Genomic DNA, 26,889 nt, shown 5'->3' with positions numbered 1-26,889 from the left:
CTCTCAACAGCGTCCTGAACGTTGCTCAACACACCTGGAACACACCTGTAAATGAGTTTGTTCCCACAGCCGTTACCCCCTCAGTTGCCGTTGGAACCACCCACTATCGCACGTCGAATACTGAGAGGAGCAGGTAGGTGGTAACATTCTTTTAATCGTTTAGGTTTTACCGTATATGGATCAATTAGGGTCACTCATACTCGCTAAAACTCCGGCTCAGCATTTTAAAATTCTTGCCACATTTTAACAGAAAATCCATTTTCGTAGGACACGACACTGCAGAATATATTCCTCGTAAATCAGTAACGAATGTTTAAATCCGTTCCGTAATACTGGGCCATGTTCGAAGATGTAATTATAGAACAATTTAAGACAACAATTAATGGATGAGCTGATATACTCACCCCGCAAATATATTCTAGTAAATGACGGTATACTACATCATCCTAAGAGCTATACCAATAAATTTCACAAGGTGCGCTTCTGTAAATTCAGACCATAACATCACTGTTTATTTAATCAGGAGTCTAGACATAAGCATTAAAAAAGTGGGTTATATTATCGGCAAATAAATGTAATCCTATGACGTATGCTGTGCACCTAAGATACCCTCCTCTTGTGAAATATGTAAAAATGAAGATCCGTTATTATCGTTTGGGTTGAAATGCTCCCGGTACAACGCGGAAAATGTTTAGGTGCGCCTTTATCATTGTTTGGCCTACTGACAGCGGCATGTGGGGCTTTGCACCGCCACACATCCCGATAAAGTGAAATTAAACAAAGGCGTGTATCAAACACACCTTCAATTGATATCGAAATGCAATATTAAACTATGCGGTAAATGAGGGTGACGGTAACCCTGAAGATGAATATCTGTATCATGCATAAGCAATCTAATGAAATAATGTTAATATTGCTTCGTAACAATCGGTAGGATCAAACAGGTCTCTTATATTGTATGGGTCCTCTTTTAAATGATCATTAATAACTCCGTGAATCGTGTCGTCTCCCGTTATCGCAAACACTCTATCGGCTTAAGAAGCATGTATCCCCTGAAAAGATTTAATCCATCTTAACCTTCCTGTTTCTGAGAGAGCTGGTCTATTGAACTGGTGAACCATTGCATTCAGCAACACCTCAAACACTTACCGTTGATTATGGTTCATGAGAAATATAGCTCTCTCTATACTGCTCGGTATAATAACGCAAACCGTTTGTTCATAGTGAAAGATTATCATCTATAATGGATATAACGCAAGTATTTGTTGCATATGGCAATCACAGCCCATGTATTCTAACTTCATAACATTTCAAAGGATAATTTCCATCTCGAAGCTTTTGATTTCTTTATGAATTATGCTTTGCATTCAAGGTAATAACATGCTTCCATTAACCCACTAACGTACTGCCGCTTTATAGCACTATATAGCTCTCTTGAATATAATAGCAGAAGAGTCTTAATAGTTGTTATGAAATGGAGTGTCAGTATCAGCGGGGTACCCAGTCCATGTCATATGACATTATGTCAACGTGATCTCTGATATTATTGATGCATAGACGCTAAGATTCGTTGTACAAATTCATTGGACCAAGATAAAGTTTAAAAAAATATGAAAGAAACCTTAATTTTTGTGACATTAATGCAGACGAAGCTTTCTTAAGCCCCTTACATATGCACATGTTTGCACACTTATGTATAAGTACAAACATGAGCAAACTTTACATACCTGTGTAAATCTGTCATGTGAACACATTTACTCACGTATGTAAATATACACTAGGAGCAAACTTACATGTGGTCAGGACAAGATGCAAATTTACTTACATGAGTAAATTTTGTGCATGTGAATGGGGCTAATTGAGGAAAAATATCAGCAATTATTGTAGCTTTCGTTAAAGTACTCAACCTCATATTAACCCCTGCGAACCCCTACCCCGACCAACCCACACCCTCTGAGATCATTTCGATTCATTAGCCCCACATACAAGTAAATTGTGTAAAGCCCATTTCTGGTGTCCCACGCCATGATAGTGCGGGAATATTGGTTAAAGCAGCGTAACCCCGACTCACCACTCACTGACGCGGAATCGGGTGGTCAGGCTCGCTGACTTGGTTGACACATGTCATCGTATCCCAGTTGCGCAGAGCGATGCTCATGCTGTTGATCACTGGATTATTTACAGACCGCTGCCATGTAGCTTGAATATTGCAGAGTGCCTCGTTAAACAATACATGAACCAACACTCACTGACGCTTAATTATGTGCGTATACCATGCTCAGATTGGAGAGTTCTATCCCTAAACCTCACTCACTCAGTCTTACCGTAACAGCAGAACAGATTAAGCACCTTTCTGCTTATAAATCTTATATGAGTCAGGGGTTGAAATAACTTTAAAATTGCTAGTGTACTCCGGTACAGTGGCACATGCAAAATCACTTGCCCGATCATTTTTCCACTATACAGGCCGTTTTCTTGTTGATTTTTTAAACAAACAACATTATTAATATTGGAAAGTCAACTGGACACCGGTACAGCGTGATATACAAAATTGCTTGCCCGACAGAAAAAAACACTGGACTCGGACGTCGGGCAATGGGTTATTTCCTCCCCTGATTATGATATATGATATTTACTCCCTTTATATTAACACGAAACACCACTGACGATTGACAACGCCCAAACTTTCCCCAACACAAACATGTGAATTTACGACCACATACACGAATGCAGAATAACAAATAGAAGTTTAATAGTTTCAACCATCCTTTTCAATTTCTAGTTCCGGAACTAAAACCACTTATAGACGCCATTAAATCGTGACAAATATTTTTAATAAAAAATCCATGATAAATAACGAGTTGTGCAGAGCATTAAATGAAATAGGCGTTATCTTTCCGTGCTTCTCCACGTACAGTAGGCCGTAGGCGTGACGATCATATCCAAGGGTCCTCTTATTTCATATATAATGGCAATAAAACCCTCACAAGTGAGGTGTCATAGCTCACCAACGTGCTCGTTTATTTACTTTGATTCCATAACCAGCATGTTAGCGCTATATATTCGTTAGTGTATGTTGATGTAAAGATTTCAAGGGTATTTGAGTGAGTGAGTTTGGTTTTACGCCGCACTCAGCAATATTCCAGCTATATGGCGGCGGTCTGTAAATAATCGAGTCTGGACCAGACAATCCAGTGATCAACAACCTGAACATCGATCTGCGCAATTGGGAACCGATGACACGTGTCAACCAAGTCAGCGAGCCTGACCACCCGATCCCGTTAGTCGCCTCTTACGACAAGCATAGTCGCCTTTTGTGGGCGGTGGGGTAGCCTAGTGGTAAAGCGTTCGCTCGTCTTGACGAAGGCGCAGGTTCGATTCCCCACATAGGTACAACGTGAAGAGCCCATTTCTGGTGTCCCCCGCCGTGATATTGCTGGAATATTGCTGAACGCGGCGTAAACCAAATTCACTCACTCACTGGTGTATGGTGACGTAAGGATTTCAACGCTATAATTATCCCCTGCATAACAGATATGTGGGTATGTCTCTGTTCACCAAGTTTAATTACAGATGTGCCATGGATCAAGGAATGAAGTTTTCCCTTAAATTTGTCACCTGGGATAGTGGTGTGCAACGGTGAAAAATCAAATATTTTGACAGAACTGAGCTCGGTTCGTTTCTGAGATTGTAAAAATACAAGCAAACGTTTTGACTAGTTGAGAATGCACATGGTATTAATTACCACCTTTGAAATATCAATGAAACTCCAATGTGAATGACAACAAGCAAACGCTTCACGCCTCAAAATCTGTATATACGACGAGCAAATGCTACAAAAGTGCAACTTCATATAAAATAATCACCCAAAGTTAGGAAATATCGAGGAAAGTACGCAAATCCGGTCATAGCACATATTTCCAACTGTATTTACGTTTACTTCAGTGGTTTACTATCCGGCCTTTGGTCCCGAGTCATTACGCGTGTTTATATTGACTGAACTTCGGCTTGTCAAATTCGCACAGTGCCATCACGGTGCACAGAGACTGGCTGGCTTTTCTACACCGTATCAATGGCCAGTGAAGCCAATGTATTTCAGTCATGTCCCTCTGTTGTTTTCAAGCAGATCGGGTTTTCTACTCAAATCAAAAATCTTTTCGCAAAATGCATTTAAACATGCAGCAATCGAAAAAAACCCGATGCCTTAACATGTATGATCATATTGGCTTGGCAGTAAATGTAATGAAACCGGTCCGTCTTTTACGACAATACGACCCATTTTCCGATAACGACAGGTCAAACGTGTAGTTTAGGTGCGCTTCAATTGTCTACTGAGTTTAACGGCAGTATTGGTTCTAAAGCTGGCGCCCATGACGAGGAAACAACACGCTTGACGGTAGTCGTAAATGTACAACGAAATGACACTTACTGAGTGCACAAACATGTCTTCACGAAGGTTCATCTTCGGCTGTATGGCATTATTATCCTCCGAAAATATCTATTTGTTTCGTGTATTTGTTTTTTACCACCGCAAAATATTTCAGCTATATGGCGTCGGTCTGTAAATGATCGAGTCAAGACCAGACAATCCAGTGATCAACAGTTTGAGAATCTATCTACGCAACTGGGATATGATGACATGTGTCAACCAAATCAGTGAGACTGACCCCCCGATCCCTGTAGTCCCCCTTTACAAACCAACAAGTTTCAGCAAAGTTATTTTCAAATAATCATTTCTTACTGGTGTTAATCCGCAAAAGAAAATATTTAAAAAAATATGATAAAACCATAAAGCTATTTCGTTCAGTAATAATACAAGTACGTTCTTTCATCACTGAAATGATGTGGTGATCGACAACAAAACGAGTTTCCATTCCGTAACTGTATTATACTGTCACACTGTAAATCGGTCAATATCGGAAATTAAGAATATTCTACGAAATACCACCATGTCCGGCCAAATGGCCTATGAGACATTAAAGACAACACATACATATAAATAAAATATAAGTAAAGATAATATATACATGTTTATGATATAATTTAATTAAGCATGTAAAATTGTCATTTCTTCAAACGATCGACATACAAAAACGAGTCTGCCGGCACAGGTGCTATAGCTTGGAGCAATTCAGCAAACTTCGGTAAATAGCTGACGGCTTTTCACACCTTTCCTTCAATCCATCAGCCTTAGAACACAGTGTAACAACGTCTGGGTATGCGACATCCTTTTTGAACCTGGGTCTAAATTGCAAGAGTAATTAATTTGTCTCTCGGGTCGATATACATCACGCTTAATGCTTGTTTCAGTGCTGAATAGGCCTTTGTTTATGACCAATTATCACATGCTGTCACGGTCTCATAGGTCAATGAAAACAACATCTTTAGCCAATTAAATCAATGCATAAGGAGTTCTAGGTGTAATGTCTGCCATTATCACAGATTAAATGTATTAATTGTAATTTGAAAGTCTGTCAAAACCAGTTTGGATTTAACCAATAACGAAGAATACTAGACACATGTGTTCTGTCTTTTGGGGGCCGTGGGAAATATTTCGAAAGCTACATTGTGCCATCCGATTGGTAAATAGGTTTCAAATCCAAATAACATACCTTTGATTAAAACTATTTTCACGTCGTTCGGCGTGATATAAAATTTATGCTACAACGACAGCATGTCATTGTATGGCTCTGATTGAAATTCAGTATAACTTTGCCAATGCGACCAATACAGCATACGAAACAGGTATTTATTTGTGACTGACAAAACCAACATTATACTGAATCTTCAAAATAACGAGACTGGCTGTCTTGTTTCGCACACCGAAAACTGCCGCCATATAACTGAAATATTGCCGAACAAACAAACACTGTATATATCATAACTGATGCTTTTCCTGCGCCCATGTGGGAATATTTTACATACAATCGCTAAAGAGACACACAGACTCCATATTTCATTCAAATCGTTTCCCTGACGTCAACCTCCTATTTTATTGTGGGTGTCCGGCGGAAGTGAACTTTAACACTGAAAAGACAGATTTCTCCGAGACACCCATGTTTCTAGCTCGAGTGCACACGTACCCGCCCAGGTATTGTCCAGACATGTATTAATGTCAATTGATACCTCAAATCATGCTTGTAAGTGTACATTTTCAATTATATGCGAGGTCGTATTGCTCGTTTGTATTTCCGCTCGACTGCTAGAACCATCCGCCGTTTCCCTTGCCCCACCCTGAACCTACCCGTCAAAGAAATAACGTTTCCCTTGTGAATACAGTAACCTTGACTTATGAATGCCTCTGTATTGTGCTAATATATCATTCCCCATAGCTGGGCATACTCAATAACGTTAATCTCCGATAAGTTTGAGAAGACGTAAATACAACAAATGGAGTTGTTTCCACCCCTGTGAACAGCGTTATCAGTGGGTGAGCAGATCAATACAGCCGATTTTGACCTCGACCTGTTTGGCGGTTATCGCGGATACTGACGTAGGATGATGATGATGATGATGATGTTGAGGTAGCCAATGATATCCCTTGTAGACAAGTATGGTTAATCATTTATGAACGCCATCGCTGGTGAGGAGAGTATATAAATATATGCAACACATTGGGGCAAAGAGGGCTTCTCTTGGTCTTAGAATCCCAGTTTCTACTACTACTCCTACTGCTGCTGCTACTACTACTACTGCTAGTACTTATAAAGACCCAGTTACATTTTCAAACGTAAGCGTCAAATTTGAAGTAACACCAAATCGCGATCATATTTTATTAATTATGCATTTTAAAATATTAATTAAATCATACATTTATAACAATCATTGGCAACGTATTTCTTCTAAAACAGCCTGTTTTGCTCTGGGTTCTAACGTGGGCGTAACGTTCACTAAACGTCACCGTCTGCCAAGGACGTAATCCTCGTTTCGGTCTTAAGTCCAAAGCGGCATTAAATAACACGCGTTGTATCTCCCCGTGTTTTTGTATAAATATTGTAAATATATTTCACTCGCAATCTCAACAGGGTGTGTTCTCGATACTAAAAATATCTAAACATTGTTATCAAGGATCAAATGACCAGTGCAATTATTGGATTTGAACCCGCGAAAGTGGATCCTTAATTCAGTAAATATATAAAGTTTTGCCACAAATAAATAATTCTTTAGAAACTGAAAAGGAATTGGGACATTCAGACCTAAGCACATCTAGACTTGCTTCATTTAGGGCTTTAGAATTGCAGAAAGCGCTGGCCGGACGGGTAATAATGTGGTTCAAGGACTGTGAGACATATTAAAACTAGACATTAGCCAAAACTTTCTGACACATATGCACATTGAGAATATTCAGTTGAACGATAATCATTTAAACTCGAACTCCAGCGGATTATTCCGCGCCATTTAAGAAGCTCAAAATTCAATTGAACCACATATTTCACACAGACTTCAATAAAAATACTAGGAAACTGATTATCCCCTGAAGCCGTATTGCCCGTAAAAATGATTGGTGTTAGTAGCATTGTTGAATAACAAATGTCATTGTATCTCGCCCTGCCTGGGAGAAGGTTGACCTACCATGTGACCTTGGATAGAGGGGTGGGAGTTGATAGTCATTTGAAGTTTAGGATCAATAGAACGATGAAGCACAATAAGGCCCCCAATGCATATTTTCTCTCTTTCTTCCTTCCTGGGAAAATGGTGCTGTTCGTTTAGTACGATCATTAATAAAGAATGGACAATGTGCTGAGGGTCAGGACTTTTGACCTTTCAACCCTGTTTTATTGAAAACAAAATGAAGTAACAAGAAATAGAAAGAAAATCTGGAAAGTGAAATGTCCGGCCTTTAGATCCACATACACAGTGTGACTTATTTTGGGATAAAAACATATTAATAATCATTAATAATTCTAACATTTTCATCAAATATTAATACACATTGATCGAGTAGCAATAGGTTATATCTTTGAAGACAATACAATAAAACAACAGATCAAAACATTTTTTACTAACAATACCTTGTATATTCGCCGATGTAATGAGCTAGAGAAATGGTATCACTGAATTGAATTTTTAAAATTGTATTTCAACGTAACAGATTATCCTGCGTGTGTTCTGCACGCAATCTTGGAATTTTAGATCACAAAGCAATATAATAGGGTTGTACAAAAATAATAGTTAAAATCTAAGTGTACGTTAAACCAAATCCGCGTGTTAACTGCAAGTTTTTTATTTTAATGTAGAAACAACTTGCTTCAACTCGATATAGAACGGTATAACCACTATGTTATTTCATAAATAGGGATTGATCAACTGGTTCAAGTCTGCTTGAAGGCCTCTCCGGTACAAACATACTTGCCTAATGCACCAGAGCACACAATGATAAACGTTTCATGAAATATATATAGATCTAAATGTACAAACATGTCTAATGTACTCAAAAGACTTTCAAAGCTGATTTGTTGGGGTAAAATATGCCTGAACACACTCTTGTAGTCAAATATTTGCTTCACATGACATATGCAATTTTTAATAGAACTGTTAGACCAAGCCTTTCACAAAAGAGAAACAATTTGATCTAACGTCTGAAGCAGAAAAGTACACAGACCTGAACAGCTGCGTTGTATTATTTTCATCAAAATGTAATGTGCACTGCATAATTGTAGCCAGAATTTTTAAATAAAATTTTTTAAACTGAAATTTTCCTGACTTAATAACAGTTACCGTCCATACGTTACTGTTTCACTATCACTGATGCGTGTTGTAGATCTAACTGGTCGCCAATTGAAGTTTTACTGTATTATAATCACAATGCATAATCATCCATATTCTTAAAAACTTTTTAACATTATTCTTACTTGTATTATAATAACAACGTATAATGATCAATCTTTTTAAAAACCTTTCCACATTATGCTTTATCGGCAAATTGTAAACGTATGTTTGTGTACGTAATTATTTCAACAACCGGAGTCGTTTTGTGGAAATTCACCCGAGCTTGACAATAAACTGTACTTAAAACGTTAGAATCACCAACTTGTCGCATGACCAGGCTCTGTCGCAATTCTTGATTTCAACACAATGGGACTTGTTCACAAAGTCTTGGCCTTTAAATAAATCTCACCAGCCCCGAACGAGTATTCCCAGCAATTCACTGTGGGCGCCTCACGCGCAATCTGAAAAGCCCAGTCAGACCAGCCACGTCCCCCAGCGTGTTAGGAAAGCGACCGCTTGCCCGTGCATAATGTTGCAAAATATCCGTAGGCTCCTTCTTTTCCTGACGTGCATGTCGTGTGAGTATACAATTAACCGATTCTTTCATGGTGAATATTTATGTATAACGAATACGTATGATGACACGTACTGATAACTGTATCGGAGCCACGTACGAATTGTTATCCAACAATTGGCAATGGTGACATATGAGTTTTTGAAAATATTAAAAATAATTTATCATTTTTTTTAATGTAGGGTGGGAATAAAGACTATCTCTGTAATCAGTTACTGGATACAACAGACCTATACTATTCAGTAATAATCCAATTTTCAGATATCAATATATATTAATATAAATGGCAGTGTATATTCTCATTATACCATCACGTCGGGACACGAACCTCGCGGAGTGACGTCACAGGCACTAGGCGCACACTGTGAAACCACTCCTTCATGTTAACCGACAGAAGATCTTTATCGATGTCATGTCCGCTATTGAGGAACGAAAATGTACGTGACAATTGGATGTGTGACATATACGTGATTCGTCACGCTTCATCCACAATCCGATTATTTAAAACGACTGATGAATCGCCCACTTTTGCAAGTGCGATATTTTACTCACACGCTCCTGTTGTTAAAATCCAGTTTTAAAAAGCACTTGCTCGCGATCCATCCACAAGTCAAATATAGCTTCAAGGTGGGTCTGTGATTTTTCACTTTGACAAAAACTTGGTATGTTTATATAGGTTTCAGATTTCTGCTACAGCTTGAAATGAAACCCCATTATGCACTAAATAGACCATTATGACGATATGGGATGTGCAGGACTTAAAAATTGTGAATACCCCAGTGTGGCTGATGCTCCATTATGCGTGCAACACGATAACTGTACAGGGCGTCCTTGTTGATGAAATATGATCCCTATATGCAATTTATCAGTAGGGATGTTCACTGAGATGCACCTCGATTGATGATTGTTAGGAACTTGAAGTGTAGTCAGCAAACTCGCTGTGGAAAGAGGTGTTGCGGTGGTTGTCTGGGTGTTTGAAGGTTTTTGGATTTGCAGGCGGAAGAGGTGGGAGTCGGGTGGTTATTTGGCAGCGAAAGGTGGTTATTTGGCGGCGAAGGGTGGTTATCCGGGTGTCGAGCAGTTGTTGTCTCCGTGGCGAAGGGTGGTTATACGGGTGGCAACCATTTGTCTCTGTGGCGAGTGGGTAGTGCCTTGGAAGGTTTTCGTGGCGAGGGGTGGTTATTCGGGTGGCGACTAGTTGTTGTTTCCGTGGCGAGGGGGTAGTGTCTTGGCAACGGGTGTAAGTCTCCGTGGCGAGGGGTGGTTATCCGGGTGACCTCTAGTTGTTGTTTCCGTGGCGAGGGGGTAGTGTCTTGGCAACGGGTGGAAGTCTCCGTGGCGAGGGGTGGTTATCCGGGTGGCCTCTAGTTGTTGTTTCCGTGGCGAGGGAGTAGTGTCTTGGCAACGGGTGGAAGTTTCCGTGGCGAGGGGTGGTTATCCGGGTGGCCTCTAGTTGTTGTTTCCGTGGCGAGAGGTTAGTGTCTTGGCAACGGGTGCAAGTCTCTTAGGCGAGGGGTGGTTATCCGGGTGGCCTCTAGGTGTTGTTTCCGTGGCGAGGGGGTAGGAACTTGACAACGGGTGGAAGTCTCCGTGGCGAGGGGTGGTTATCCGGGTGGCCACTAGTTGTTGTTTCCGTGGCGAGGGGTAGTGTCTTGTCAAAGAGTGGAAGTCTCCGTGGCGAGGGTGGTTATCCGGGTGGCCTCTAGTTGTTGTTTCCGTGGGGAGGGGGTTAGTGTCTTGGCAACGGGTGGAAGTCTCCGTGGCGAGGGGTGGTTATCCGGGTGGCCTCTAGTTGTTGTTTCCGTGGCGAGGGGTTAGTGTCTTGGCAACGGGTGCAAGTCTCTGTGGCGAGGGGTGGTTATCCTGGTGGCCACTAGTTGTTGTTTCCGTGGCGAGGGGGTAGTGTCTTGGCAACGGGTGGAAGTCTCCGTGGCGAGGGGTGGTTATCCGGGTGGCCTCTAGTTGTTGTTTCCGTGGCGAGGGTTAGTGTCTTGGCAACGGGTGCAAGTCTCCGTGGCGAGGGGTGGTTATCCTGGTGGCCACTAGTTGTTGTTTCCGTGGCGAGGGGTAGTGTCTTGGCAAAGAGTGGAAGTCTCCGTGGCGAGGGGTGGTTATCCGGGTGGCCTCTAGTTGTTGTTTCCGTGGCGAGGGGTTAGTGTCTTGGCAACGGGTGCAAGTCTCTGTGGCGAGGGGTGGTTATCCGGGTGGCCTCTAGTTGTTGTTTCCGTGGCGAGGGGTTAGTGTCTTGGCAACGGGTGCAAGTCTCCGTGGCGAGGGTGGTTATCCGGGTGGCCTCTAGTTGTTGTTTCCGTGGCGAGGGGTTAGTGTCTTGGCAACGGGTGCAAGTCTCCGTGGCGAGCGGTGTTTATCCTGGTGGCGACTAGTTGTTGTTTCCGTGGCGAGGGGGTAGTGTCTTGGCAACGGGTGGAAGTCTCTGTGGCAAGGGGTGGTTATCCGGGTGGCGACTAGTTGTTGTTTCCGTGGCGAGGGGGTAGTGTCTTGGCAAAGAGTGTAAGTCTCTGTGGCGAGGGGTGGTTATCCGGGTGGCGACTAGTTGTTTCCGTGGCTAGGGGATAGTGTCTTGGCAACGGGTGCAAGTCTCCGTGGCGAGGGGTGGTTATCCTGGTGGCCACTAGTTGTTGTTTCCGTGGCGAGGGGTAGTGTCTTGGCAAAGAGTGGAAGTCTCTTTGGCGAGGGTAGGTTATCCGGGTGGCGACTAGTTGTTTCCGTGGCTAGGGGATAGTGTCTTGGCAAAGAGTGCAACGTGGCGAGGGGTGGTTATCCTGGTGGCCACTAGTTGTTGTTTCCGTGGCGAGGGGTAGTGTCTTGGCAAAGAGTGGAAGTCTCTTTGGCGAGGGTAGGTTATCCGGGTGGCGACTAGTTGTTTCCGTGGCGAGGGGATAGTGTCTTGGCAAAGAGTGTAAGTCTCTGTGGCGAGGGGTGGTTATCCGGGTAGCCACAAGTTGTTTCCGTGCCGAGGGGGTAGTGTCTTGGCAACGGGTGGAAGTCTCCGTGGCGAGGGGTGGTTATTCTGGAGGCGACTAGTTGTCACCGCGGCGAGTGGGTAGTGTCTTGGCAACGAGGTGGTTATCCGGGCAGCTTCTTCCGAACATATGAGAATACTTATGACACAGGTCACACACGTTTGACGTTGATGGAACATAAGAATGCGGACGAGTGCAGGCAAACCCAAACACGTAATCACAGCGAAGCAGCGGGACAGATAAAGAAGCAACAAACCGCACGTTCTGTACACGCAATGATTGTGCAGAAGATGCGGAGACCACCCCTACAATTAGTTTTGTTTACACACCCCGTTACACCATGGTACGTCTGAGATAATTGCCAAACCTGTTTGTGTGGATTCCTATTTCTTATTCAATGATTGTGAAAAGAACAACTTCCGATCATATTACAATCGTCGTCAGAGAAAACGTTTTATGTCACAAACCTCAAAGGAACACAATTTCCTTGCGGTTTAAATTTCACATATGTGCTAATATGTTTGCATATGTGCGAGAAAGATAACTTACTTTCAATGAACTTAACTACTTTTAACCTGAAATATTTGAGGTGTCCAACCTATGGCATGAAATATGATAGACTGGTTGTCGCAACTCTGCCCCTCTTGCGCCTATCTGTTCAAGTAATTGATCTAATAAGGCAATTCTTTGAATGCGACACGTTCGGCATGCTGAATATATATTGCAAGGTAAATATTACTGAACCCGCTAAGATCTTCTACATGCCCCCTTTCACCCAGGGCACGAAAACACGCGTTATTATTCTGCATCTCAACGCGATATCACACTCAAAGGAATTCCTTCTCCTCCAAATGATATGGAGGGATGTCCCTTCTCTACACGACGTGAAGACCAAATCCTGAATTCAGACGAAACCCAGTCTCCTCGTCACTGTCTTCGTCTTAAACTGCTAACGGTACCTCGATCACTTGTTTACAAGAAGGTGTTGGTTTCACCAGAACCACCGGGGCAGTTCTAAGCTTATTCTTTCCACCCGACAAGAAACAGGCAATCGAATTACCCTTGTCAACAAATTGAGTCTAGTCGTTGCTGATGCTTGTTGAAATTGTAACTTTATACCGTTGCTTTTATTGTTACAAAGAGAAAGAACGGGCATTTAATCTTATTTACACACCGGCATAGTTACGGCTAGCGGTTTTGTTATGTGCTGTCTAAATATATTCGGTGACGAAACTAAATATTTTCTGTATAGTGGTCATTGTCCAGCGTTATTTTAGAGGCGCGCCCTTTCACTTTCGTTTAATACAAAAGGTTTGTTTTGTAGATAACCGAGCGACCACTTTGTTTCCTAGGAGCACCAGTATGACCCCGCCCTTCCGTTAGATAAGGTCCAAGGTTACCACACCACTTCGCTATCTGTGGGCTGATTTACTCGCCCAAATATTGAAAAGGTGTGATATCCTTTCATAACATCTGTATATATGGATAAACCTGGATTTTCAAAATGGCTGCAGTTTTTATACAGTTATATATGATATTATTTGGTATTATTGCATTCCTGTTTCGTGCGTTCGGGTCGGGTACTTTGGAAATAGGAATTTATTCAGAAATAAACGAATTGTTTGTCGGGAGTGGTGAAAAATACGAGCACCTTGTTTTGTGTAAAATACCCAAATTTTGCATACGAACAAATAGTAAAAATGGATGGATGTCCGTGAATAGATATTTTGTTGGATACAGCTCGGACAAAAGGGAATGTTCTTGGTAACAAAAGAAACTGTTCGAATTCTCCATAGTGTACTGACAAGCGGAGTGTCGCTATTCCATAACAATTCCGATACGAATTCCATGAGACCACAAAGTTTCAGTGTCGTAATATATGTACAAAACAATTCATCGAACGATTTGACTAAATCGTTGAAAATAGTCGCATAAAACGGTAAAATATAACGGTTTCACAATTATATCCTCAAACGCACTACTATTTCTAGTGTGTTATAAGTCACCATACAAACTGGAAGTATACTTTCTTTTGCACATCAGTTTACATTGAAGAGACGCTATTCACAGTAACTATCTTGCTTTATATACCTCGTTTTCTTGCCCCATCTACATGCTCTAATGGAGCACTACAAATTTCAGATTACCATTAATTCCGTTTTTCCTATTCAAAACTGTTTATTGCATTTTATTGTATGTACATGAAAACACCGGTGTATAACCGAAAATATCATACCCTCATTTTTGAACGTTTAGCATTTCAAATTATAGGCCTGACTGATCTGTCGCCAAATCCCAGCCATTCTGTTTCCTGTATTTAAACATAACCCTTGCCCCACCCGCTACTGAAAATTGGGTTTCTCCTCCCCTCACACCCGTATCACATTTGGAACAATTTAACACATTGTGAACATTTGTATACATAGAGTGCCTGTGCATAATTCTCCTAGGTGACCTTACGTACCCTAGTCGCTTGATACTCTTCTCCATCCTCAAATGTGTTCAGTAGGGCAGTAGGAGGCGGTACGGTTCGGTACCCAATGGCCATATCCCCGTGACTAATAAATCGTTTTTTTGTTAATAATTCATGAGTTCTTTACTTGGTTACATTTGATTACCCGTTTGACCCGAATTTGGACATATCTTTGTAGTAATGACCCCAACAGATGGTGATGTATATAGACCACTGGAACACTTTAGTCACATCACAAACGACCGCCTGTTTCATCCCTGGGTGGACCCGTGTAAAATTACTTCTATTATATTACAACAAAGTAAGCTAATATGACGATGGTTGATAACTGAATCCCTTTTGAAATGCTTGAACCAATTATAACTGGGTAGAATTTGGGACCAGGACAGCTAAGGGACGCAACTCTGACCTAACCCACCACGGATCTGAATGAGGTACACAATGATAATTGGGTAAATTTGTGAAGCGAACTCCTGACCAGCTAAGGAACGCCACTCTGACCTAGTGAGTGAGTGAATTTAGTTTTACGCCACAAGTAGCAATATTCCAGTTATATGGCGGCGGTCTGTAAATAATCGAGTCTAGACCAGACAATCCAGTGATCAACAGCATGGGCATCGATCTACCCAATTGGGATACGATGACATGTGTGAACCAAGTTAACGAGCCTGACCACCCGTTAGTCGCCTCTTACGACAAGCATCAGTTTCTGCAGATAAATTCTAACCCGGATCTTCACGGGTAACTCTGACCTCACCCACGACGTACCTGAATGAGGTACACAATAATTAAATAATACGCGAAAACTCCAGTTTACTTGAACGAAATGGTACACATAAAGGTGGGTTTGATAATAGCCATTTAAGAGCCCAAATAAACCGGATTTTACGCAAATAATAAATACAAATGACCCCTTAATGATCCTGGTTTCAATGATCTTCGCTTGTCTTAAGTCGCAGCTAACGGGATAGGGTCGACGCCACGTTGACTCGGCTGATGTATGCCATCCTATCCTAATGACATCGGTGATGTTTACGATGTCAACCACAGGACTGGCCTGTGCCCCGTTTCACAAGTTATCGTAGCGCTACGACTGTCGTAAGTCTATGTTACAGTATAGGAGGTACGAAGGTCGTAAGTCTATGTTACAGTATAGGAGGTACGACTGTCGTAAGTCTATGTTACAGTATAGGAGGTACGACTGTCGTAAGTCTATGTTACAGTATAGGAGGTACGACTGTCGTAAGTCTATGTTACAGTATAGGAGGTACGACTGTCGTAAGTCTATGTTACAGTAAGGTCGTAAGTCTATGTTACAGTATAGGAGGTACGTCGTAAGTCTATGTTACAGTATAGGAGGTACGACTGTCGTAAGTCTATGTTACAGTATGGGAGGTACGACTGTCGTAAATCTATGTTACAGTATAGGAGGTACGACTGTCGTAAGTCTATGTTACAGTATAGGAGGTACGGCTGTCGTAAGTCTATGTTACAGTATAGGAAGTACGAAGGTCGTAAGTCTATGTTACAGTATAGGAGGTACGACTGTCGTAAGTCTATGTTACAGTATAGGAGGTACGACTGTCGTAAGTCTATGTTACAGTATAGGAGGTACGACTGTCGTAAGTCTATGTTACAGTATAAGAGGTACGAAGGTCGTAATACTATGTTACAGTATAGGAATAACAAAGGTCGTCAGTCTATGTTACAGTATAGGAGGTACGACTGTCGTAAGTCTATGTTACAGTATAGGAGATACGAAGGCCGTAGCGCGACGATAGCTTTGTGAATGCTTTGAGACTGTTTTCATACAGCTGAAATACGGCTGAGTGCTAACACCTTTGTTGTTTATAAATCATTCAAGCGCATACCCACGTCAACAGCGAGTTTAATTCTTCGTGCGTCCCGGTAGCCGAGTGCTGCTTGCACAGCGGGTGCTTCACAACATGTAAAGACGTAATTATAGTGTAGTGCAGCTGTGACGTCAGACGTCATTCGATTGACGGTTGTTAAACGCTGGTTTTTTTCCACATGTTTGTGGAATGTCATTACGCGTAGTAACAACACAACATGGTCGCAATACTGTGGAAGTAGTCCATCAAACTAATCATAATATAAACGGCAACGGCAACAACAACAAAAGCAACAGTAGCAATAGTGAGTGAGTGAATGAGTGAGTGAGTATGGTTTTACGCCGCTTTTAGCAATATTCCAGCAATATCATGGTGGGGGGACACCAGAAATGGGGAATCGAACCCGGGTCTTCGGCGTGACGAGCCAACGCTTTAACCATTAGGCTACTCCACCGCCCCTGATGATAGGAGAAGTCATAGAATATAGTCGTGCCATTATTATTATTATCATATTTTAAATTATAATGGGTAAACGTAGTCCTGTCACGTTGAAGCAGCATGACGTAGAAGTAGCAGTATTAGTTGAAGAGGTAGCTGCTGTTGCCAACAGCAACGTCGTCCGTTGAAAGAAATACCACGAGAGATTAACAGTTTCAATACTTTTGTATTAGACCCGTGAAGATCCGGGTTAGAATTGATCTTCCGTTACCCATGTTTGTCGTAAGAGGTGACTAATGGGATCGGGTCAGGCTCGCTGACTTGGTTCACCCATGCCATCGTATCCCAATAACGTAGATCGATGCTCATTCTGTTGATCACTGGATTGTCTGGTCCAGACTCGATTATTTACAGACCGCCGCCGTATGGCTGGACTATTGCTGAGTGCGGCGTAAAACTAAACTCACTCACTCACTTTTGTAGAGCGTTCACGACCATCCATATCTATCGCACACAGCTAGGTATTTTCACATGACAACGTGTCTATGAAAGACCGGATTTGCTTGACCTGTTGAGGTCTCAATGGAATATATTGACCTGTGCATGTATAAGCCCCAATATCTCACAGAAACCATTATGCTTTCTAATTAATATGCGCCAACAGTTCGTTCCCACGTGTATTGAGTCGTGGAGAAATAGTGTCACGGCTTCTGTTGTGTACCCCATTAAACAGTGCGTAACGTTAATAAAAAAGAATAGAATCAGGGAACATTTTTTAAATTTTATAATAGATTTGTCGTGTTGTTTTATTTTAGTTACTGAATCGCGAAATACTGTTTCCAAACAGAAATATTATTGTGTCATATTTAAAATTAATGTTTTCATACAATCGGCTATATCATCGTTTCATATTAAATTACTGTTATATACAGTCGACCATATTGTTGTTATATATTTGAATTACTGATAATATACAGTCGACTATATTATCGTTTTGTATTTAAATTACTGTTTATATACAATCGAAAATATTATAGTGTCATATTTGATTTACTGTTTATATACACTCGACAATATTATCGTTTCATATTTTAATGACAGTTTTCACATACTTTTCTGAATGAGTTTTGTTTTACGCCGCTTAGCACTATTCCAATAGTATCAGTGGGGAGGACACTAGACTTCGGCTTCACACATTGTACCCATGTTTAGAATCGAACCCGGGTCTTGGACGTGACGAGCGGACGCTTGGCTCACCCCCTTACCCACCATTATCCGAGTGAAATAAGATTCGGTGACAATGTTTGACTTGACTGTTAATCGTGCTCATACTATCGATCACTGGTTTTTCACGCCCAGATTGGAATATACGAATCAAAAGAATTTAGAGAACACTCGTTTCTTACATGACAGTCAATCTGTCATGTCTTGATTGACAATAGTCATGTGGCGTTCATATCAATATGGCGTTCATATCAAGACGGAGTTATAATGATCATACGCGGGAGATCTTAAGTGCTACTTCAAGTAGCACATTACCGTCGGCAACTAACACCCACTCACTCACTACTCTGACAGTAATCAACTGCGCTTCTCCTCACTTCAACCATGTACATGCCTGGACTTCCCTAAATATATGTCTGGACCCAAATGAGTGAGTGAGTGAGTGAGTTTGGTTTTACGCCGCTTTTAGCAATATTCCAGCAATATCACGTCGAGGGACACCAGAAATGGGCTTCACACATTGTACCCATTTGGGGAATCGAACCCGGTTCTTCGGCGTGACGAGTGAACGCTTTAACCACTGCGCTACGTATACCCCACCGCCCCTATTTTTTCATAAGCCGAGTTTTGAATGGGGGAAGAAGTCCTCACAGCAAATTGTTTAGTAATGAAATCTGACACAGTTGCAAAATAATGTGTACAAAATATTTTATCTCAACTTGTTTTATGCTCTTAATAATTCCACTGTGGAGTTTTTAATTCTACGAAAAATTTAACAATATGAAGATTTAAACTGGCGTTGGAATAAAAGAAATGAGTTCGTTTAAGTCATAAGGAAAGGAGGAGCCCAATACTGACTGACTGACTGAATTTGGTTTTACGCCGCTTTTAGCAATATTCCAGCAACATCACGGCGGGGAACACCAGAAATGGGCTTCACACATTGTACCCTTGTGGGGATTCGAACCCGGGTCTTCGGCGTGACGAGCCAACGTTTTAACCACTAGGCTACCCCACCGCCCCAGGAGACCAATACAAATGCCCCTGACGTACTGCCTCCGTAGTGTATTTACATATCAACCAAATATTGCCAGCACCAGTGTTTGTATCAAGTGGTTGTGACGACGCCGATCCCAGCATTCATAGCGCGCCAGTGAATCAGGACCGGGTGTGTACTGTTAGATAGCTTGTCATTCACCCGCTTAAGTCATTCAGCGTTTACACACGGTAGGAGAGGCCACGCGTCCCAACACGAGTAGGATTTCGGGAATACATCATGTTTATAGTTGGTAAGACATTAGTTTTCTTCATTATTCAGGATATTTGTCTTACTATGGTAATCTATTTGACAGTAATGATTCCGTTTAGCTGGTGTTCAGTTTATGTAAAAATGTCTGTTTTTATGTATTCGGGTGAGAAATTGTGTTTTGATCCTCGTTTTCCCTTCTCTCCTCTCTCCCCTCCTCCTCTCTCTCTCTCTCCCTCTTCTCTCTCTCTTTTCTCTCTCTCCTCATCTGTCTCTCTCTATCCCTGGACCGTTCTCTCTGTCCCTATCTGTATCTTCCTGTGTCTCTGGCCAGCTCCGTTCTTCCCTCCATCACTCTCTCTCTCTTGTCTCTCTCCCCTCTCTCTCTCCTATCTCTCTCTCCGTTCTCTACCCCTATCTGTCTCCCTCTCTTCCTCTGTCTCTGGCCAGTCCTCCTTTCTGTCCTCTCTCTCTCTCTGTCTCTCTCTCTCTCTCTCTCTCCCTCTCTCTCTCTCTCTGTCTCTCTCTCTCTCTCTCTCTCTCTCTCTCTCTCTCTGTCTCTGTCTCTCTCTCTCTCTCTCTCTCTCTCTCTCTCTCTCTCTCTCTGTCTCTCTCTCTCTCTCTCTCTCTCTGTCTCTCTCTTTCTCTCTCTCTCTCTCTCTCTCTCTCTCTCTCTTGTCTCTCTCTCTCTCTCTCTCTCACACACACACACACACATACACACACATCCTCGTCCTTTCTCCGTCCTCACCCAGACCTCATATCACCGGCCAGAGATTCCATATAGAAATACCTACAAAGACTCTCCTACTCATCTGAATCACTCTACGATCACCTGAACGATTTTCACCGAGCCTTAAATGAAGGATATATGAAGGAAATCGGGTGTTATAATTGTACATCAAGTTTCTAAAGCTCTATCAGTAACGTCAATACTGGGTGGGACTCCTGTCAGCTATCTTAGCGAGACCCACCCTCAAGACGCGACAAGCAGGGCGTCTATTGTGTCCCTTCTCTATAAACGTATCATCAGGGTCACCCGCGTGCTTCAACAACACGTTATGTGATCGCAGTGAATAATGACGGAGATATTATTAAACATTGAAGCGTGTTTATAACGGCCAATGCGATATTCAACGCAGTCAATCAAACACGAAGATTCTAAATCTATTTAAAGAGGGGCATTCTCATCAAAATTGGACTTGGTTCCGCGAAGCGTCCCGAGCTATGAATGCCTTAACTCAAACACTTTAACAGAGACTAGCAGCTGGCAAACCTTGGACCATGGTTCTTTGAATCATTAAAAATATTTCTGTAGATTATTATCATTTCATTTTCTGGCCACAAACTGTGGCATATGAAGATCATACGTAAAATTTAGTACGTCATAGCTTTCTGGTTATTTACAACCATACAGAGCGTACATAGTTTACATTGAATTGTTACTGAACAATACTTAGATATGTTTAACGCCCTTTATTGCGCACTGTTACGTAAACTGCGGAATTTGGCTTATTTTGATAAAACATGGGTAAGATATCCTATAAAACGCTTTAAGAAAAGACCTTACATAATAGAGGTATCAAATATGACGCTGTTGTTTTTTCCGGGAATGCGTTGCCAAACATGTCTTTTTTCAAATTATTTTAGTAATATTGATTTACGTTTTTCTGTTACAGCGACAACCAAGATGAAGTTCATGAAATTTTGTGTCCGGATTCGACCGCGGAGCCGGAAGACAAAGCGGGCGGCATTCTGGGTAACTACGGTGCTGTTGTGCATACTGGTGATGGCGTTCAACGACGCGACGTTACAGATGATGCAGGCACGTGTCAACAGGGGCAACATCGTCGATAATGAATACATCGTCGACACTGTCAATAACCGCTTTCCTAAAGCAGTTCAAAAGGTAGAAGAAGAGCCAGAAGCAACCGACCTTGACATTCCACCTGAATATGACCCCAGCAATGACCTTCTGCCTGACCTCGCTCCGTCAACGCTTCATTACGTGTGGTGTGGTAGTCGCCATTTTGAATTCAAACATTACCTTGCGCTGAAGAGCGCAGTGAGAGTAATCAAACCCGATAAAGTTTACTTTCACTACGAGGAACTTCCAACAACGGACTCAGAGGAATACTACCGATGGTTCAACCAGTCCATAGCGGAAATCGGACATCTTTTATTACACAAAATCAACGATACATCATGTCACAGAAAGGGAGCAGGTCGTTTTCTGCTGATAATGAATCTGTTGCATAAATATGGCGGTATTTACACTCCTGAGGAGGCCATCTTGGTCGACTTCCCCGTCCATCTTCGAAGCTTGCCACTCGTCACGGGCGCATACGCACGGACGCACTCTGATTTCCTTGAAGGATTAATGGTTGGTAAGAGGCTTAGTTTCAACAAACCCAAAACCCCAGAGGAGCTACAAGTTGTTATGGCCAAAGGGAGGGAGCAACATGGCGGCCTGAAACCATGCGCCTCTGAAATGAAATATAACAGGGACAAGAAAGGGGAGATAATCTGCGTGACCGTAAGCCGGGAGCTGTTTCCTAAAGACATCTGGAAGAGCCGGAACAAGTTCTCCACGTTGTCACGTGTCGTCATGTATGGCTCCCGTCAAATCGAGCCGAACTATGACCTTAAGTCGCCTATACCAAGAATTGCTCACTACATATGCCTCGAAGATCCCTTCATCAAATTCACTGGGTATTTAAGCATGCTGAGTTCCATCTACGTCGCCGGTTTCCAGAAAGTCTTCATCCACGGACCCCTTCCTCCTCAAGGTGCTTGGTGGAGACGTTTGTCTTCCGACCACAGATTTGTTTATGTCTACAGAGAGTTCCCGGAAACAGAGTCAGGTGAACAGATGTCCGTTTCCATGGCGATCATCACGATGCGCGTGGACATCCTTCTGAAATACGGTGGCGTGTACAACGACCACAACGTCCTGTGGACCCAACAGGTGCCCCACGAGCTCTTCGGTTATAGCGCAGTTGCTTCCCCGGATTGGCATATGCATGGACGTTGGCCGGAGTCGGTAAACCACGGCACGCTAATGGCGAAGAGAAACTCCGGATATCTGAAAAGTCTGCGACGTGTTTTTCAAAAATTCTATGGCAAAGACTCTTGGTTCCTGGATCACTATTTGTCATACCATGAACTGGAACTTAATCCTGAACAGATGCTGCTGAACCCCCATCTTCAAGTGAAATGCCTCAACCACAATTGCCACCCAACCTGGCAGGGCGATTATAGGTCTCGAATGATTCAGAACAAACCAGGTCGTCAGTTCAGCTGGCAGAATGATACCATGTCTCTACACTGGGTCGACAACTTCCCAGAACTTGATGCCGACATGGTAAAATACACAAGCGGTATTGTTGTTGACGTCGCTAGAGCCATCCTAAAAAACGCCGGTATTAACGTCATGAGTGTGTAGGGGGAGATAACTCTACTTACGAACTCTGATTTAACAAAATGAAATCCAATCGGCGACATCTCGGGATTTCGGGAAATTGTCGAATAGCGATTGATGACATCCTCAACAACGCCAGTATTAACGTCATGAGTGTGTAGGGGGAGATAACTCTACTTACGAACTCTGATTCAACAAAATGAAATCCAATCGGCGACATCTCGGCATTTCGGGAAATTGTGGAATGGCAGTTGATGAGAAATGGACAAACTGTTTGACCTATTTCTTCTGGTGTGGAAGAATGTGACCGCCATGTTATACGAGGGAGCTTTTACATCTGAGAAACATTTTTGCATCCCGTGTGTTAAAACGAATGGACGTTAGGCGGTATAGCGTAACTGGTTTTACACTGTGTATACTGTGATTGGTGGACATTCAAGTGCCCTGATCAAGCATTTCAACTATGATATCAAGTGCAAATATTGAGAGTACAAGTGAAATGACGTTATTTTATCCCAAGTGAGTGAATGCAGTTAGCCCATGGCCTCTGGTCAGGTCATTCATAATAACGAATTCCATTTTAATTTGCATATACTGTGATTTTAACAAACAAATGACAAACAAATTGCATGTAAACCGGAAAGAGAAGGTTCACTGAAGTCATCCTATTGATCTGATGACGTAACGTTGACAATCTCTGACGTCACGAACAATGAACCAATGTGACTTCATCTCATCCCAAATGACCAGTCAGCATTAACAATATCCTTGTCTACTGTTCTTGGAAATAATTATTTGTGATGACGAAATCCCTAACATTTTGTACATTATTAGAGATCACTTTAGCAGATATATATAAGGTTTAAATGACTTAGCTGATATGGACTTGAAGTTACATTTCGACAAGAAGTTAAAATCTTTCAATCGGTCTCTTAATATTACTTGATACGATAATTTGTTATCAATATTACTTTCAATGATAATAATTTTTGTATTACTATCAATAATAATCATTGATAAACACTACTTTCAATGATAACTTTTGATTGATGTTACTGTTACTGTTAATTATTAATTAACGTTACTCTCAAGGGTATTTTTTTACTGATATTACTGTCAATGATAATTATTGATTAACATTAGTTTTAAGGAAAGTGTTTTGATTGATATTACTGTCAATGATAATTATTGATTAACATTAGTTTTAAGGAAAGTGTTTTGATTGATATTACTGTCAGTGATAATTACCGATTCGTTTTACCATTAATGACACCTCTTCTTTCATACCTCTGCCGTCTTTGTGAACGTCCTCGGCTTGTGTATATGCATGGACGGTGGCAACAACCGATGACAGTTCTCACTACGAGCATATCTTGGTGCTATCAATGATTCAATTGTACCTTCAAAGGGTTATTATTGTTCGCTGTACACGAGTTTATAGCCTTGGTTTCTGTTAGATAAGGGACCGTTCATTTATTCCGTAAGTTGGGTCGGGGGAAACGGGAGGGTCACCAATACAAGACAATCTCAAGGGGAAGGGTCTTTGAAATTAATCAACATATTTTTGGCCATAACAAAATGGTAATCATTTAAAATAATGAAATCCATTTGCATTTTGTCTTTTTTGGGATACGGTGATAAAAAACAGGGACATTGGGTAGTCCATCAAAATTATTACAGGCATTAGGTGAGGTCGCCATGTTCAGTACATTAGTGCAGCAAAAACTTCAGAATCACTCGTCATAAATGACCGGTCCCTAAGCCCATAAAGAGAACTATTCAACTGTATTTTTCTCATAACTTTCGACACCAAATAACCAGAGACAATGTTTTCACATTTTAAACAAAACGATTGGTTATTTTTTCGTACTTTGAGAAATCGAGTTTTGAAATTCCTCGTGGTGGGCAATATTCTGTGTTGTTTCTCAGTACATATTCCGGTCACGCAAAGTAAAAGGTGGCAACAAACTGTGATTCATGGAGCCTTGGACCAGATCAAAGCGGGGTGACAGTTGTAACTATATACCTTTGTTGTTGGAATGGAGGTGAACATATAGTCCTATTGAGAGGAACAGAGTGGGACATTGGAAACTATAGGCAGTGTCACTGCCAGCTCGATTCTATTGTTTGGCTGGTGGAAAGGAGATGCATTGCATTGTTCATTGAAAGGAAATGGCGAATGTATTACATAGGCTTGTCGCTTTCACCGCGTCCTATCCGGCAATTCTCTTACAATGGTTCCGTTGAAACTTTCTAAAGTTACGAAGAAACAATAGTTCAAAGTCATAATTCATTGGGTTCGTTGGGTTCAGGATCCGAGTTTTCGATGACTCAGTAAGGTGTTATCGAACTATAAATGCAAAAGCTGAATTTCCAAACTTACGGACAGCTACAACACTATAACCCTATGGGTCCAGAATCCCTTTTCGACAGTTCAGTCAGGTGTGAATTCTATAGTTGAAGTTAACCGAACTGAACGCATCAATGTTTTTGTCATTAAAATTGTATATGTCATGTTTGTAAATAAGATTATTTCTATGCATAAATATCCATGGATGAATGGGCGTCTTGTGTGAGAGAATCGTGCATTTTGTAATGTGTTCTGTAATATATACTTGCATCGTTGTGCATTTCCGTGTTATACGCAATTACCGTTACATGTTATATGCTTTGGATCAGATTTCCTTTACAACGATATTTTACTTTTACAATAAAATGAATTGACACCTATTATTTTCTTTTTTGTTATCTTGCTTCCTTTTTTGTCGAGACAAAAACGGGTTTACTTGTACAAAGCCACTTTAGCCTTGAGGCTATCTATGGTTTAACGCCCCTACAACAACCACAACACCACCACCACCACCAACAACAACAGCAACAAATATTGCTGCTGCTGTTACTACTACTACTACGACGACGACGACGACGACTACTACTACGACTACTAAGATGACGATGACGACTACTACGACTGCTACTACTACTACTACGAAAACGATGACGACTTCTACTACTACGACTACTTCAACTATTACTACTACGACTACTACTACTACTACGATGACGATGACGACTACTACTACTACTACTACTACTACGTCTACTACTACGACTACTACAACTATTACTACTACGACTACTACTACTACGACGACGACTAAAATTACTACTACTACTATTACTACTACAACTATTACTACTGCGACTACTACGATGACGATGACGACTACTACTACTACTACGATGACGACTACTACTACTACTACTACGACTACGACGACTACAACTATTACTACGACGACGACGACGACTACTACGATGACGATGACGACTACTACTACTACGACTACTACTACTACGACTACTACTACCGCTGCTGCTGCTACCCTCAACAATGCAAAATATGTAAATGGAGCAAGTCTAGATTTTCCTCATGTTCACAATTCTCTCACCTGACTAATGTTAATTTGTTTCGCGGGCTCGAATTTTCCAGATTCGCCTTATGATTCAGAGTCTCAGCACCATACCCGTGCTTCCTGTGGATTTAAGGAAATGCGCATTGCGTCAGGCATTCCTCTCCTATTTAGCAGATGGGTCGTAAAAGACCAGCTGTTCAAAAAGGACTTAAACTCAGCTCCCTACCACGAGTACACTCGGCATTAATGGGTACAACAAGGACTGGTCGGCTCGGAGTCAGTATACTGTGTCTGAGTGGGGTATTCATGCTTCACTGCGGCATGGTATCTCAGTGGGCTAGCACTATAAAACCAGCTTCAGTCTGGGCTAGTACAAGCAGGCGCACATACACATACACATACACACGCATGCACGTCGTCATATGTGCGAAATATTCTCAAGCACGACGTAAAACCCCATTTCACCTCACCTCACCTCACCTCACCTCACCTACCACTCAAGATTTCATATATAGCGACTTCGTCGTCACATTAGAATTGTTACTAAAGCC

The 26,889-nt window shown here is 41.7% G+C and overlaps 1 protein-coding gene across 4 annotated transcripts; it reads left to right on the top strand.

Annotated features, from left to right (window-relative positions):
• Positions 1–25,655, top strand: LOC124271406. 4 transcript variants are annotated; one of them, XM_046706555.1, is made up of 3 exons: positions 1–133; positions 21,181–22,981; positions 23,080–25,655. In XM_046706555.1, exons 1-2 carry the CDS (start codon positions 52–54, stop codon positions 22,944–22,946), a joined length of 1,848 nt encoding a protein of 615 aa, XP_046562511.1. In that variant the 5' UTR covers positions 1–51; the 3' UTR covers positions 22,947–22,981; positions 23,080–25,655. The 4 variants fall into 4 exon arrangements, with proteins under 4 accessions (XP_046562511.1, XP_046562510.1, XP_046562512.1 ...); XM_046706554.1 differs by having other exon boundaries at positions 21,181–25,655; XM_046706556.1 differs by lacking the exon at positions 1–133 and adding an exon at positions 9,148–9,287 and having other exon boundaries at positions 21,181–25,655.
• The last annotated feature ends 1,234 nt before the right edge of the window (positions 25,656–26,889 follow it).

Source organism: Haliotis rubra, unplaced genomic scaffold (assembly GCF_003918875.1).
Source record: "Haliotis rubra isolate DU_JTF1 unplaced genomic scaffold, ASM391887v1 Scf16, whole genome shotgun sequence".
Lineage (NCBI taxonomy): Eukaryota > Metazoa > Mollusca > Gastropoda > Lepetellida > Haliotidae > Haliotis > Haliotis rubra.
This window is presented reverse-complemented; position numbering and strand designations above follow the sequence as displayed.

Excerpts from the sequence above, each read along its gene's own strand:
- LOC124271406 (XM_046706555.1), top strand. The coding sequence starts at position 52 with ATGAGTTTGTTCCCACAGCCGTTACCCCCTCAGTTGCCGTTGGAACCA. Across the intron at positions 134-21,180 it reads TCGAATACTGAGAGGAGCAG|CGACAACCAAGATGAAGTTC; the intron begins GTAGGTGGTAAC and ends TTTCTGTTACAG.